At 43.7% G+C, this 16,135-nt stretch overlaps 1 protein-coding gene across 2 annotated transcripts in view; it reads right to left on the reverse strand.

The window, feature by feature from the left end:
- CCNY (cyclin Y) overlaps window positions 1–15,882 on the reverse strand; it is a 126,962-nt gene extending 111,080 nt beyond the window's left edge. Inside the window, exon 1 of one of the 2 annotated variants that reach the window (XM_035545304.2) lies at window positions 15,439–15,882. In XM_035545304.2, coding sequence (XP_035401197.1) covers window positions 15,439–15,592 — 154 coding nt within the window. In that variant the 5' untranslated portion in view covers window positions 15,593–15,882. The remainder of the gene's footprint in view (window positions 1–15,438) is intronic. The other variant, XM_035545307.2, reaches the window with a different exon arrangement.
- Between the last annotated feature and the right edge of the window lie 253 nt (window positions 15,883–16,135).

Here is a 16,135-nt window from a genome sequence, read left to right on the forward strand (position 1 = left end):
TTTTCTGCTTTGCACATTATTAGTTAAAGAAACCTGCTCTAATAAGACAGAACTTAAAGTGCATACTGCATTCCTGCATTCCCCCCAAACAGTATTTACATGCCATGTAATACCCAATTCACGCTGCAGCATGCTATGCAAAAAAAAAAAAAAAAAAAAAAACCTACCGAGACCATCAGGCTGACCTTTCTCCTTCAGAAATTATGAGGCAGTGAGTGCTGAAGTAAACTAAAAGCTTGTTTTTGGAAAACCATTTCCGTAGCTGACTCTGGATAAGTTGACCCCATGCTCTTTTAAGACCCAAAGCACACTTCAGTCTGTAAGGGCCTAGAATTTTACTGCAGAAGCACTAAAATCATATTTCACGTTGAAACTACAACTTCATTTGTGTGTCCTTGTGAAACTTCTTGGTATGCAAGGATTGTTTTTTAGAATTGAGTTTTTTAGCTAAGAAAAATATTAAGCAAAGAAAAAAAAATACACCTATTTTTCAACATTCTACTTGACACTGAAAACTCCTCAGTGTTCTCTTAGACCATCAACATAGCCTAAGCCCAGAAAAATTAAAGTATCAAATATCTAAGCATGTCTGCTGCTCACAGACCTGCATATTCCTGTAGGACCCTCACATATGCCTCAGAAATACAGGAGCACGCTCCAAAACAATCCCATGGATGAACTTACTTCCCTGCATCAGAAGCAATACAAATCTAATACAGAGGTTTACAAACAAGCAACGTCCATTCTTTTTTATTTTTTTTTTTAAGGCTAAGGCTATCTTTTCTTTAAAAATAATTCCACATCCAAACACAATTGTATTACGTCTCCATGTCTTTTAAATGTTTCCAGGTATTCTCCAATCCTGTAAGGCTCTTTATCTAACACAGCACGCTACAGATGTTTCTGTACGCATTCCCTGAGCAGCTGCTGCTGTCAAAGACATTTGGTTTGACCAACTGTGGGATTTCTCAAATTCTCTGCTACAGTCTAATGCAACACTTTAAGGCAAGTATGTAAGGCACTAGTTGGAAAAAGGTACTCAGTTAAAAAAATAATAATAATATATATTTTTTTTAAAAAAAAGTCTTATTTTGTAATTATTTTTTAACTTTACAGGGTAATCAAGTGGTTTGCCTTTCCGAAAGTCAGTCTTACATCGTGAATATTTTAGCACAGTATATACACAGCAAATGCTGTGCAGTAAATAACGTAGGCAAGTAGCAGACCCCGAGTCTGCAAGAAGAGAGGGAGGCAGAGGAGCAGTTGGTAAGCTACTTTCTAAATATACTTTCACAGAGAAAATATTTGAGAAAGAAAAATTCCACCCTTTGATAAAACCCACAAGGAGCTCGAAAAGATGAGAAAGGATTTCCATAGCTCAGGGTTGAAACTACTATCAAAGCAACTACAAATTAAGCTCTAAGTAGAGACATGGCTGAACATCCCTCTGAAAGAGAGAAGCAAGTCTAACAGATCATTTAATGCTAAATTCACGTTCAGCAGAAGGGCAAGCTGCTGATCTTGTCTTACTTATAGCCCAACCAACCACCCTAATGAGGATACAACGTGCTCTCCACCTTGCAAGTCCAACCATGAGTGGTGAAAATCAAAAACTTCCAAGTCTTTTCTAAAAAGACTAAGGACGAAAAAACTGAAAAAGACACCCAGTTTATAGGTGCAGGCATTCTTGGGAAGGTATTTTTCACTTTTTTTTTTTTGAGAAATAAAAACAGAAGTCAAGGAGACCAATTGTACAGCATAAGGAGGCATGAAGAAATTAGCAGAGTAAGTCTTTGAGTTGTTACCAGCTCTATTTCAGTTACCCGTTCCTGGCAGGAAACTCAATGTCCTAATTGTTTCTACACTTACACAGAATCCCTGATTTTCTTTACAGAAAGCTTTTTTGTTGTGGGGTTTTTATATATACATACATGTAAATTAAACTCCCACAAATAAAATGTATTGCATCAATTTTACTACAAGAACTAAATTAACTCTACATGGCTTATGTTGGTAGAAAAATGCTCAGTCCTCAAACCTGAGGCAAGCTGAAGGAAGTCTCAAACCTTGGATTTGATTTCAAGAGCTGTGTCCATCCATCAGCTTGGAAATCAAACAGATTTGCCTAGATGTAGTTCCACCGAGTTCCTTTAAGCTCACCTAAAACAGATGAGTATGTGACCCTAAGTGAGTTTCAAATCTGAGAGAAGGGTAAGCAAAGAATTAGGGTTACTGAAATTTCACTTAGAGTCTGTAGTACAAATGAATAAAACAGCATTTCCCTACCCACTCACCATACGTCTTCTAATGTGTTTCAAGTGCTTCTAATTGTCTTACAAATACTACTTGTTGACATGGAGATTGCTTTGCTTGATAGATGCCGACTGGTAATTTTAATGCTAGCTTGCAGCATCAAGATACTGTTTCTAAAAAATAAAAATCTTTTATAATAGGGGAATAAAAAAAATCCATTAAGTGGGAGAGAACATATATTAGCTTAAAAACAAATCCTATTCCCAAGCCAAGATTCAGGCACAGTATTTGCAAGCTTACTTAATATCCAAATCTCCTACAGCTTTCTTTCTAAATCTCATCAATCCTTTTTGTTTAATTCCATCTTTCTGGTAAACAGAGAGCTGAAGACATCTCCTCGCTGCTGTCTGAGCTTGAAAACACAAGGAGTCACCCCTTACCACTAGACTAATGAACAGAGGCATAAATACATAAGGAATGTTGTTCATCATTTCTGATTCATTTCTGATTCTCCACTGTTTACTAGGTCAATATACCACCATGGAGATGACAATGATTTCTTTTAATTAAAAGAATGAAGCTGATGGAAATAATTAATGCTAACTACCAATGTGTTAGATATTTAAGATACATAGGCACGTGCCTGAGGCTAAGTGCTATACATTACCATAAAGAAACAGGGACTTATCCCTCCCATCTGTTTTCAGATCCATTCAGAAAATACACTTAAACACAAGTTTATTTTTTATTACGGGAGCAAAAAAAGAAGTTATCATGACCCAGTCCTGGGTAACAACCTCATCCTGCTAGGATAAGAAAGCGTACTTGTTGCAAAACAATAATCCCTGCCGCAAAGGGAGGAACAAAGACAAAAGATCAGGATCCAATGAAAATATAGCGGGTGAACAAAGAAAGAGACCCAGACAGTAAGATAAGCAGAGGTTACACTATTTGCTAAATGACACAAAACTGCTTTCCCGAACCAGGCCTTAGGTTTCTCTCCAAAAAGCAAGTAAATATTGGCAGGCTTTTACTTAGAAGATGCTGTAGAGATTTTTCCAGAGATCAAACAGGCTCGTGGCTCAAAGTATTTTTCAGATTCCAGCTATGTATTACCACCTCTCTAGAAGGCATCAGCATACACTTTCTCTGCTATTTTCCAACGGATATCATAAAAAAGTACCAGAGATACTTAGGGAAAGAGAACCGTAGCAAGCAGGAGGAAGTTAATTGGGCTATTTATAAATCAGATGCAATATCCTCTCTCAACAAGTGCTCTGCTGAGCAGACAAGTGAACGCTAAGCATCTTGCAGCAGCAAGCTTCATGCTCTCAATTATTTTACAAGCATTATTCACACACAGGCCCTGTTTAGCAAATAACTTATCCCAGGACTTAACTGCATGATAAGAGCCAGCTCAGGTGCTGTAATATCCTTACAGATATAAGCAGTGGGCTTCAGTATACAGCTTACATGCACTGCTGAACTGAAGCTTCACAGGGTTAGTTACGTACTGCTCCACACCCCCTGCCAAAGAGTTATATCAGGAGATACACACACACACGTATATTTTCTTATTTAATAGGTTACCTTTAGCAGCTGGTATACCTGCATCAAAACTACTTTGCCTAGGTGAAAAACAGGATTAAAATCCCCACGTTAGAACTGGCATTGGATCAGGCAGGTCAGCAAATTCTCCGGAGATCTCGGTGCTTCCATTCGCTTTTGTCACATAAATAAGACCAGTCAAGTGACACAGCTACAACAGCATGTGGCAACGTGCTGACTTAGCATGGGGCGTACAGGTCGGAGTAGCAGGATTAGGCTGAAGGAGCTGCTTGCTGGAGACGATGGCATGGCCAGCAAGTAGGGCACGAGAAACACTCGCGACCATTTCAAGAACTTTCTACAAATAACAGAAAATAAGAGAAAAAGCAGATAGAGGCTGCAGAGCCTTTCTGCCCTACAGAGCCTCAGACCAAACCATCACACGGACAAGAGCCGCAGACCGATGAAAGTCATGGGGGAGGAACTGTGCCAGACACAGGCCACACGTGGGGGATGGAAACGTGGTCCCATCCTTCCTCGGCAGGCCAGGGCCGGGCTGAAGGTGCAGCCGGACCCCAGAAACCCACCAGGGCAGCACTACAAACCTTCCTGCCCGCTCGCTGCCCCCGAGGCGGGGAGCACACGGGAACGCCTGCGAGCTCGGAGCTCACGCCGCCCCACTCCCTGAATAGAAGGAAAATCCTTTCTTGGCAACATATCCTGCTTTTCAATTAGGCAATGCCAAATCAATCGGGTCCCGGTCCCCAAATAGAAACCAAGGAGATTCCTCATTTACATGAGGGAAGAAATGCACAAATATGTAGTTGGAGATTTACATACAGCTGGACACATTGAAGCACGGGCAGAGCATCAATTACAGAGATGGTAATTATCAAGAATTTTCTTCCACGAATTGCAAATCTTAATACTGTTACTAACTAAATCTCTCTTCAGCTTTTTATTTAGACGAAAGCAGTGTATATGCATTCCACTATTTGAGAAGAAACAACCTACACAGCCTCAGCCTGTATTTTAAGAATTACAACTCATGCACTGCAGTGTATCTGTAATCCCAAACTGTAATCCAGGACACAAACTCATCACAAAGCACACATTTCCGAAAGTCATGAAGAAAATGATGGAGATAAAAAATGTGCTCGATGCCCTTTAAGTGGCAAAGATACAGGAAAAATATAGAGGTATCTTACTATGTGTGGATAATGTGCTGATCGGAGACAGTAAGGATTATTTTATCTGCTTGGCTGTAAAACATGCAGGAGAGGTAGGAACTAGGAATGCACAGCAAATGTTAAAATGCAAACACGACAAAATATAAAGCAGGGTTTTGAAATTCACATTGAAATTTCTGATGTCATGGTGGAATCATCACACAACCCCTGCCCTAGAATACACTGTATGTATTGTTCACTTCTCATAGCTCAAAAAGCACAGCAGAACAGAAGGGGTCAAATAAAAGGCAATGAGATTAGAGGCAGGAACTTGGGTATGTTTGGGGTAAAAAAAATGTTGAGCTGCAAAGCACTGGCAGGAGACAAGTAATGCAGACTGTGTCAGGGATGTACAAAAAAGGGGATGGGGGAAGGCAGAAAAATCAGTCTCATTAAAGTTACAAGGATGGAGGAGGGCAGTATTTGAAAGGAAATTTCTCTCTTTCAGATCAAAGCTCGTTTAAGATTATACCAGCAACATGATAAAAAAAATATAACATTTTACTTTTTAAATGGTATTTACCAAAAGATTTGTTGAATACAAATATCTCAGGTATAAATATTTCACTAAGGAACACCAAAAAGAGTTAGAAAAAAAAAGAACAAGTGAAAAAAAAGCCTGCTGCCTACCCCTAGTTTATATTTCCGAAGAAGCCACGAAGGCCAGCCCTCAAAGCTCACAGCCAGCCCAAAGACAAACCCGGTGCTGGGCTCACACCACCCAGCTCCCCAGCTGCCCCCAGCCCCCAGGGACAGGGGAATGGAGCCAGCAGCGAGCTGCCCGGACCTGGCCTGCACAACTGTCTTCCCATCTTCTCGTACCGTACCTCCTAGGGCTGTGACTTCTGCCAGGCACTGCACCGCACTGCGTTCTCAGCGATCGCTCTGTAGAAGCCAGTATCGATGTGCATTTTGTTCTAGGGTTGTTCCATTTAAGTTCAGGTCCTCACGTAGTAACATAATGCTTCAGTGTTTGGGTTACATCAACTGTGATTCAACCACTTGTTATAAAAATAACTGTTTACTATAATATTTTTCAACGTGACTTGAGGTTGAAAGCTTACTTTTCACAAAACATTCGCTTCCAGTTAAATTTAACTTGGCAGCGGCCCTTTCACTTACATATCCATTTTGCCAAGTGCTAGATGTGGAATTTACACCACTGCTTAAATAACGAATTGTAAATTTTTTTGTTTGTTTTAGCTTTCCAAGTTGGTGTTGGTTTGTTTTCTGCCCCAAAACAACCAGTTAGAGCTCTCCTTCTGCACGCTATTTTTATCACAGATCGGATCTCCAGGACCACTTCAGTTAAAGGCATCCTCCTCTTACCTAAACCCCAGAAAAAGTACACAGGAAAACAACAATTTCTTCCTATGTGTGACACAGGGAGGATAACTGTGCATCATCGCTGCAGTACAGCAGACACTTAGCATCGCAAATGAATTATTCTAAAAGGAAAGAGGACATTTAGCTGCAGGCAACATGGTTTGAAAGCTTAAAATCTAACTGCATTTCCAAACCGCTCACCCCCTTTCAACCTCCATTGACTGAATAAAATGCATATGGATTTCTGTCAGGTAGGAAGAGCCACAACAAAAAGCCTGGAGAAGGAAGCGCTACCGAGAGCTACCCGGTCATAGGGGGCATTCAGGTGGGGTGGCCACATGGCCTACGGCAGAGACTTGCCAAAGATCTCATCGCTCACTCCTCATGATGGATTTTATCTTGATGTCTGTTTTAACATGTGACTTTCGAATCTACTGCATCAAACCACGCAGGAAGAAATACCAAAATACCCATCAGAAGAAAGCTCCTCTATCTTGGTTTCAGAACCTCTTTTCAGGAAACATTCATTTCAAATGTAAATCTGCGATTGATTACTATTTAATAGGCAGTAACAGCAGTTGTCCAGATACATGGTTTGAATTCCTACGTCGAGAGGTTAATTGCACTACCTATTTTATTGGCAATAATAGGAGAGAGTACCAAATTCAAGTCAGATCATTCTCAACAAACTTCACGAGCCTGGAGATCCCGTAACTTTAAGGCCCTGCCTACAGCTGTAGCTGAAACTGCGCGAGCAATTAGAAATAAAATCCTTGCTGATAGGATCTGAAACTGTTTGTTTGTTCCCCTCCCTCGAAGTACACAGCAGAACAACGCTCTGAATGACTAGGCAAAACTTTCTGCAGTAACCAGACTCACCCTTCTGAATTTCTCTCTGCTGATTTCAGTTACATAGCTTCATAAATTTAATTAATAAAATGAAAATCAGTCTGCTCCAAAATCCTCCAAAATAAAAAGAAAACAGAACAAATAGATAACAGAATAGGTGATAAATGTCCTGACTCATAGCAGGTGCGATACTATCCCCTGGACACACCAGAGACTGCAATCCTACAGCAGTAAAATAACCAACCGTCTAGAAATCTAAATTTATATGACAATTTTCTGTATGTTCCTCATCATAACATTTCTTTTCCTTCTAACCTGTATGTCACACTGGTTATTTTAACAGCTTTCTTTGAGGAGGAGGAAGTGGGGGCTGTCAGACACCAGAGACTACAGCTTACTGAATGTCAATGGTACACAGGATGGTGTAACACACGGACACGTTTTTTCAAGCTAGAGAAACAGACGGGATCTAAAATTCTGACCATCAGCCCAAAAGCCGCTAGCTCTAATCCCTTTCAGATTCTGAGAGACCTTCTTCAAGGCCTTTACACAACTTGCATCATTTCAGAGACCACCACGAGTGGCTCAGAGATGTAGTCAGTGCTTGTAAAGCTCCCTGACCGCAGCCTGCGAGCTCCTTGCTCCCAAAGCAGGTAAGCATGTCCTGTCTTGGTCAGGACCAGGTACAACTCCCAGACTTTGGATCTTCAAGTACAGCAACCTCCTGCCCTAGGAAGGGCAGAAAAGAGGACAAAGAAACCACAGTATACTTAGGTAGAAAATGGAAATACCGATGAAGACTAAGAAAAACTCCAAGCACAGAAGCGTAACTCCTGCCAGTCATTGCACATGCACAGCCTCACACGCTCTTGTGATTTCTAAATTACCCTCTCCCTATGAAGTTCAGACACCAACAGATGTAGGACAGTATTTCAAAACAGCTTTGCTGATCACGTATAACTTCTTCCTCATGCAGTATTACTTCCAGTATCTCAAAGTAATGCATTCTTTCCAGGAACAAAGAGGGTAATAAGTATTCGGTAAGACGTCATAACACTACAACGCGGCAATGAAAAGGTAGCCCTTCTCAGAATACCTGTGTGCAGGGATAAACTGTGTACCAGAAACAGCTTCAAACATGCTAATAACCTGCTAGTTTTGCTCCAAAACTAGAGTAGGATCCCTGTACGACCAGCTTCACACCTTCATTTAGTAACAACGCCCCTTATACATGACATTTGGGGTAGCCTGGCTTTATAAAAATGTGACTAGCCATTCAGACTTGGATTCAGGAATAGAAACTCATCAACCCCCACCTTTAATGAAATACCAATGCGGCAAAGAAAAGGAGCTTTCAAAATTTCAGCACAATCTCGTATTGATTTCTATACTGTTGAAAGTAAATCTTTTCACTTTCAACCTGGTATCTTTGGGATCTCAGCCACAGGTGTGTAAGAATCATTTCTGCAGACAAACAAACTAACAAGCAAATAGCCTGAGCTCAAAGTTTTGGTGTTTTGTTTGTTTTTATTTTTGGTTTTTAAGTAAAGCTGGGTGGTGTTATTTTTCAGGGAAGATTATGAATGAGTAATTGAAGGCTGACTTCTGCAGAGAGAATGATACCACAGAGATACCAGCGCAGACGCTCTTCCCCTGAAGAAGCACAGTGGAGAAGAGCGTGGCAAGTATTACACGAGGCAAAACACAATTCACTTTTAGCCTTAGTATTAGCTCTACTCCATAAACTTGCCTTAGCATTCAAATATTACAGTTTTCTGTAGCATTTTTACTCTAACAAAGACAGTAGTAAAGTGCCACTCAGTAACAAAACATTGCTTTTATCGATGCTTTGTTCATCACAAGCTATAGACAAGAGGGCAATCCTGCAGTGCGAACTGCGTCTATGATGGGATCGTAAAGGTGTTTCAGTAAGACTGTCACACTGCCGCACTTAACAGAAACAGCAGCCCTTTGCAAAGAAATAACGAGAAGTAAAGAACACCAGTTACTGGGAAATGTAAATCTGGGCGACCTAAGAAACTTGCCTTAGCTGAATGATGGTTGCTCTTATAAATCCTTCAGAGTTTGCAGGCCTGGAATGTTAAATTGTGATGAGAAAGAGAAAAAAAAAAGGGGGGGGGAGAGAAAAACAAGAAGAAAAAGGATTTCAAGCAAATTCTCCAACCAGCTTTCATTAATAATTTCTCATTAATACCCCAACAACAGCCCGTAGGCTGGTTTCAATACTAGCCAAGGACCAGTCTTCAGGACACCGCTGCTGCTGCTCTTTCCCCAGTTCGGGCTAGGGAACACTCTGAGTTTTAATTAATTCTCCCAGATAAAATACAAGGGCTGATGATGCTCAAACCCAACTGGCTGGGGGAGTTACGATGGCACATAGGGTCTACATAGTGACGTAGTTTAAGTTGAGCTAAACAAATCCATCTCTGAATTTTGGTCAACTTCTGCAAGAAGTTTCATCTTGAGAAACATGAAAATATCCCAACAGCTCATTTCGGCAATTCTGGAGTATTTGCTTTCAAAGTTGGACCGTAAGGAGACAAAACTGCTGCAGAAGATACACAGGAACTGGTAACTACTCCAGTGAAGGCAATACCTAAGCCTACTGCTAGGTATATTTTGTCTAAATTACAAATTGCTAACTTTTAAAAGTTTATTAGCATTTACAGTCACTTCGCATAGATTTCAAAGGTTTCTGGAACATAGATATTCTGCAGGACAAAATAAAACAGATCACCCTGTATGTCAGAATGCACACAGAAAACTAATGGGATTTAAGAAACTTTAGTCGTCCAAGTTCAAAGGAAAAGTAAAGAAGCTAATGATTCAATTCGCTTCCACATAGCGAGCTCAGAGGAAGGCTGTTCAGCATTTACACTGCCAGTTTGTAAAACGTATTTCATATGCTTGCAAAGGTATACAAGGAAGGTATTTAGGCTACGCCTGATCTGCAGCTGGCCAGCAAAACAAGAACCACTACGGCTGTGCTGGGTACTCTCACTTAGTCGCCTTCCAAGCTCATGACTCACTGCAGACAGCAGGGAGCGAGTGGTACTCACAGGAAGGTGCGAGATACACCCAGCAAACATGCACCCAGCATCTCACGCGGTTCAGAACGCAGCATCCCACCGCCATATGTGGGTGCCAAACTTGCAGGATTGCTTTTTGGACAAAGAAGTCAGATCTGGAGCAAGGCCTGAAGATGCAGCAAACACGCCCTCTGAAAGAACTTCAAGAAGCACACAAGATCAGGTAAAACAGCTATAACCACAAAGCGGAGAGGTTTGCTCTGTTTTTTAATACATTATTCCTACTGCACGTAAAATCTGAGGAAAAAACCTACTACAAAATATGGTAGTCCTTTACATTTTCAGAGACCTTTAATTTTAAATCATGTCGTTCTACTTCAAGTACCAATTTACTCAGCCAAGACTGTTGATCTCGTGTAACTCACTTTCAAAGGAAGTCTTCATCAGATGGCAGTGCACTAATAAAATTAGTTAGCAGTAAGTTCAAAAACGATTAGCCTTAGCATGCGTGCATCTGAAACCTTCTACTGCTAAATATCAAAATACTCACTTCATAAGGGCTGTAAATTAACTGATTTGATGTGAATGATGTAAAAGTGAGGTTTTAGGAAGGGTTTGTACAACATGATGGTGCCTCTGAGGAGCAGGGCACACCCCAGCAAACAGATGAGGCTGACAGTGAAGTATAAAAGAAAGCTGTGCGGTATGCATCACATGCAGTGTGCAGTATAGGACGAAGCTTGGTGAGGTAGGACCACATCAGGTTCTTTTTAATTTTTTTAAATGTACAAGGTTGCTGTGGTACTCCAGTGCATGACCTCTGACAAATGCTTAGGAGCACAACGCAAACGACAGCATTGAAAAGCATACGGACACCACTGTGCAAGCATTCTGGCCAAAGGAGAAAGAACATTATTGAAAGAGACTCTCATGTAAACCACACTACTTGTTTTGGGAAAAAAAAAAAAGGGGGGGCTATCCTGTTATGATCCAGATGTTAGCAGGAATGTCCGTGTAAAACACAGATTATTATATCCTTAATTTGCTTCAGAAGTGCTTGTATCTTCACTCCTGTGAATGTAATTTCCTTCACAACATGCAACCCATCATTCCCTAGCTCTTGAAGACAGAGAGATACAAATAATAACAAATCTCAATTCAGGGATTCCCACATGCTATTTTCAAGAGGGTGGGGAAAAATAAATAAAAGAACAAAAAAAGGCTTTAAAAAAACAGTCCAGTCTTAGGAGTCTGTGCATTGTAGAGCAAAAAAATTAACATGACTGGCACATGATGAAAAGGGCTGAAGAGGTTTATCTGTGATGCCCAGTTGCAGAGGATGACATTATCTGAGCTTGCAATGAAAAACAACCTAGTGACATTAACAGGAGTTTACAAAGAGGAAAAAAAAAATCATAGGTTGGTTTTTGGGGGGGAGAGAGAAGGAAGAGACGGGGGAGGGTGTAATCATTAAGGACAATCTTCCCTTCCAATGGCCTAGGAACTCTCCACCTAGTCTCCTTTTGCCCAGTTTAACCATATATGAGGTAGAGCAGCTTCGCTTCATGCCATCTTATCTGTGGTAAGATATCCCGTGTCCCCTCCCTACAGCCCCCTACTTGAGAAGCTTACTATGGAAATCATGCCCCCAACAGGGAAATCACGCCTGAGAGCCCTCTTTTCCAGCTCAGCTCTTGCACGAGACAGGGCAGCAGCGGGTCTGGCAGGGCGAGCTGCTGGGGTACAGAACGAAGCGCAGCCTGCACTGCAGCCCTCCAGCTAGCCGGGATTTAAACACACAGCCGAGCCGCTTCCATGGCTTGCACATAAAGATGTTTACACACAAATAGGATACAGAACCTGAAATGTCAAGGTTTCTGCTTCTGCTTACTGCTGTCATCAACACTTGTAAAGCAATGTCCTGCTGGCTGAAGGACTGAGCTAGGAATCTGCAAGACTTGAAGCTACTGCCAGAATTTTCTTGAAGTAGATTTTTAAATGTGAAGCACTGGAAAATGTCGAAGCCCCCCCTTAGCAATAATCATCAAACAGAGCAGGTAGCCAAGGAAGGGTAACCTCTGAACTGTACATTACCATCATCTTCTTGCTCTGTTTCCAAAAAGAAAAGTCAAAATCTGCTGGGTGGTCTTCACTATCATGAGCCTGTACAAAAAAAAGGCATCCTGGGGACTACACATAATCGAGAGAGTCAACTGTGCACGTGTGGAGTCTTAAAGAAGTCAGTTACCTTTAAGAAATTTTAGGACCAAAAAAAAAAAAAAAAAAAAAAAAACCACCCTAAAAGAGAGATAAATCCACCATTAACATTCTCCGGCATAAGTCATTTGATAAATTCCCCCCATTCTATCTTCTTTCAAAATTCCCTTCTCTTTCAGATATCACTTCATAAACAGTTGCAAAGCATTACAGAAATGGAGATTTTCTGACAAGGTACCACCGCCACAGAGATAATATCTTGCTATAAAACCCATTCCTAAGGGAGCAGAACTCCTCCAACCATTCTTTGAAAAGCTGCTACTGGGTTGGGTTGCATCATATGAGACGATTTAAAGGCATGATCTTGAAGGCAGATTTGACAAATGTTTCTTTACAAGGCATTTAACACTGGCAAACTTCAAACAGTTCCACTTCCACCAGTACTAACAGTTCCACTTAAATCATTGTTGGAGCTGGGTCACTCCTCCTTCTTTTTCCCCTCTCCCTCTGATACTGCCAGAAACAGAGTCTGCAACAAGGAAAACCACACATCTCTTAAAAACTTAGAAACGGCCCACAAGTGATTTAAAGGCTTTAAAAGTTCCTGTTCTATTCAAGCAGCTTTACCCACTCCAAAAAAAGTGTCACGACTTTCGCTGAACATGAGCATGAAAGGAACTTCCACATGAACCAAGTTAACTCAGCCGCTGCATGTCACGATTGCTCAGCTCCTGAAAGCTGCACTCGCAGAGCCGAGGCTCGCCAGAGACGTGAATTTGCACTTCTTGTGCCTGGCAGCCTCTGGCACTGGCACTGGGCTGGATGGAAGGGCTCTCATTTGAAGAGCAGCAAGAAAAATAAATATACAGCAAAAGTGTCAGAAACGTTTTCGTTCAGTGCATCAGTCGCTATCATCACTTGCTTAAAAAAAAGTACATTTGGCAAATGCTAGGAATTCGAGAAACTCCTGGAAATAGTTCATGATCTGTGGTAATACCAGGGAATCAGCACCCAGCATTTTCTCTGCATGACACAGATAAGCAGGCTATTGTTCTTCCCTTGTTCAAATATCTTCATGCAATTGTAAAATTATGAAAAAAAAATCATTATAGCTCCCTATTAAGAAGTTTTTTTTCACCCCTGTGACTTATCTGTAAACATGCGTGTGCTATACAACTTCAAGCAACTTGACCATAAAAACATAACAGGTAGTCTAACAAGAAATAAAATTTCAGAATCACAGTATCACCTTCCTACCCTTAGCAATCAGCCTGCCACCTCTGACTAAAAGACCTGCAGCGAGGATGACTCCAGGGTAGCAGCTCTGCAACAAAGCACGCTCCAAAGAGCTGTTTTACCCAGCTATCATCTCCAGTTGTTTCATGTCTACGGACATTTACTGACCACCAGTCTCCTCAGTGACATCTTATTTTGTGGCCCCTACCCATAAAGAGCAGCAAGATAAGAGCAAGGCACAAAAACGAAACTCATAATTGTTTGGTCTTTTCAAGAATCAGACAGCTTGCCCATTTGAAAACATGGCATTTCACCAACAGCAGCCTTAGACAAATAGCAAAAACACACACAAAAAACAAACAAACAACAGCAACAAAAAACATTTAAAAATTATTAATACAAATGTAACTTGTTAGAACACTAAAAATCCAACCCCAGGATTGAAACATACCACTGTTTAAGGAGAGACAAAGCAGACACGTGCCTTGATCCAACAAACAAACCAACCAACCAACCCAGATTGTTTCTTAATATAATTACTAAGATACAGAAAGTGATCTGCATTATATGCACATTTTAGCAAGCACACATGCCCTTACTATTTTCACCTATGCCCTTCTTCCATCCATGGGAAACAACCAACAAAAAAAACAAAAACTTCAAGAGCAAGGCACAAAACCCACACTCATCCACTCATCTGACCAAAAACTTTACTGCAGGATCTGTTGATGTAGATATAGAGATGCACACTGCTATGCTGGACAACGCTGCTGCTGGAAGAATTAATCATTCATCGATCAACAATTGGTTCTTTCATTTCCCTGACTTTCTCAGACCAGACCATTATGTATTTTTTTCCACCTACTACACTCCGATTTTTCAGCTGCGTGCAGCGAAGACATCTGAAAAACATTCATATTTCCAGGATTAAATTCCAGAATTCAGAGAAATGACCTTAACCAGAGAGGGAATCCATCTGCTACCAGGGACTTCATAACTTCACCGGTGCCAAGAACTGACCTAACACGAAACCGTAATAAAATCACCATCACATAAGCTACGAAAAAAAAAAAAAAAAACACCTGGAAGGCAAAGTGAGGCGCACCAAAGTCACTCCTCCTGGCTCTCTACCAAAAGCACTGCATGTGAACTGCTCCGGGACACCGCTGACCTTCCCCCAAGTGAAGTTGTGGGGATAAATGGTGCAGGTACCCAGAGCCCAAATGGCCTGTGTAGGTTAAACTGCGTCTGCGAGTTAGGCTGGGCTCTGAGGGGCCGGAGGAGCAGCCCCTCGGGTCGGGGCCCTTCAGGGCACGGCTGAGGGGAAAGGGGGCGAAGCAACGCGCGGGCGAGCCCAGCAGCCGTGCCTCTTCGCGACAGCACCGCGGGCAGGAAGAGTCACGACAGCAGCGCGCTGTCGCGGAGGTCACTTCTCCTTGCCTTCGCTGCTGCCTGACCGGCTCTGCCCTGCGGCTTCTGCCCGCGGCCGGCGATATGCGCGACAGGCGCGACAGGCCCGTCTCAGCGCAGCCCAGCCCAGGCGTCCCCCAGCACCCCCGCCGAGGTGCCGCAGGGCTCGGGCAGCGCCCCCCGGCACCACACGGCCGGGGCTGGGACGCGGGGACACCGGGGGGGCTCCGCGCCCGGGCAGGGCGAGGGAAAGGGAGCGGGGGGGGGGGGGGGGGGCGGGAGCGGAGCCCCCCGGGGTTTCGCCGCCCGCCCGCCCTCACCGTCGATGTTCTCCCGGTCGCTGATGTGCTGCAGGTTGCAGCCCGTGTCCTCCCGGCTCAGGTCGGCCTCGGGGCGGTAGGACTCCAGCCGGGAGTGGGCATTCCTGCGCAGCTTGGGGCTGGAGGAGACGCAGCAGGAGGTGGTGTTCCCCATCTTCTCTGCTCCAGCCGACCCCGGCCGGGGAGGAGGCGAGGGGCGGCCGGTCAGCGGGGGCGGCGGGCGGCCATGGGCGAGGAGGAGGAGGACGAGGAGGAGGAGGAGGATGGGGAGACTGCGGCTGCACTCGCCGGCGGATCCCGCCGCTGGGTCATCCGAGGCGGCAGCCCCGCGGCGAGGGCTGCGGCAGCTGAGGGCGAGCTAAGCGCTGCTGCGCGGCCGGGCGGCGCAGGGCCGGCCGAGGCACAGCCCCATCGCCGGGCGGCGGGGCCGCCGCGCTCCTCCTCCGCCCCCGCGGGCCCCCCTCACCCCCTCGGCACCGCGGCAGCCGCAGCGGCAGCGGCAGCAGCAGCCGCCCCGGGCGGCCTCCGCCAAGCGGTTCCGGTTCAAGCGGGCGGTGACGCCTCCTGCCAGGCGGGCTGCCGGGCCGGCGGCCGTGCCCGGCTCGGCGGGGGCTGAGGGGCGGCCTCCAGCCGTGCGGCCTGCCCGCTGCCAGGCGGTTCCGAGCCCCGTGTGCGTTTACGTGACGTGAAGACGAAG

Source organism: Cygnus atratus, chromosome 2 (assembly GCF_013377495.2).
Source record: "Cygnus atratus isolate AKBS03 ecotype Queensland, Australia chromosome 2, CAtr_DNAZoo_HiC_assembly, whole genome shotgun sequence".
NCBI classification, from domain to species: domain Eukaryota; kingdom Metazoa; phylum Chordata; class Aves; order Anseriformes; family Anatidae; genus Cygnus; species Cygnus atratus.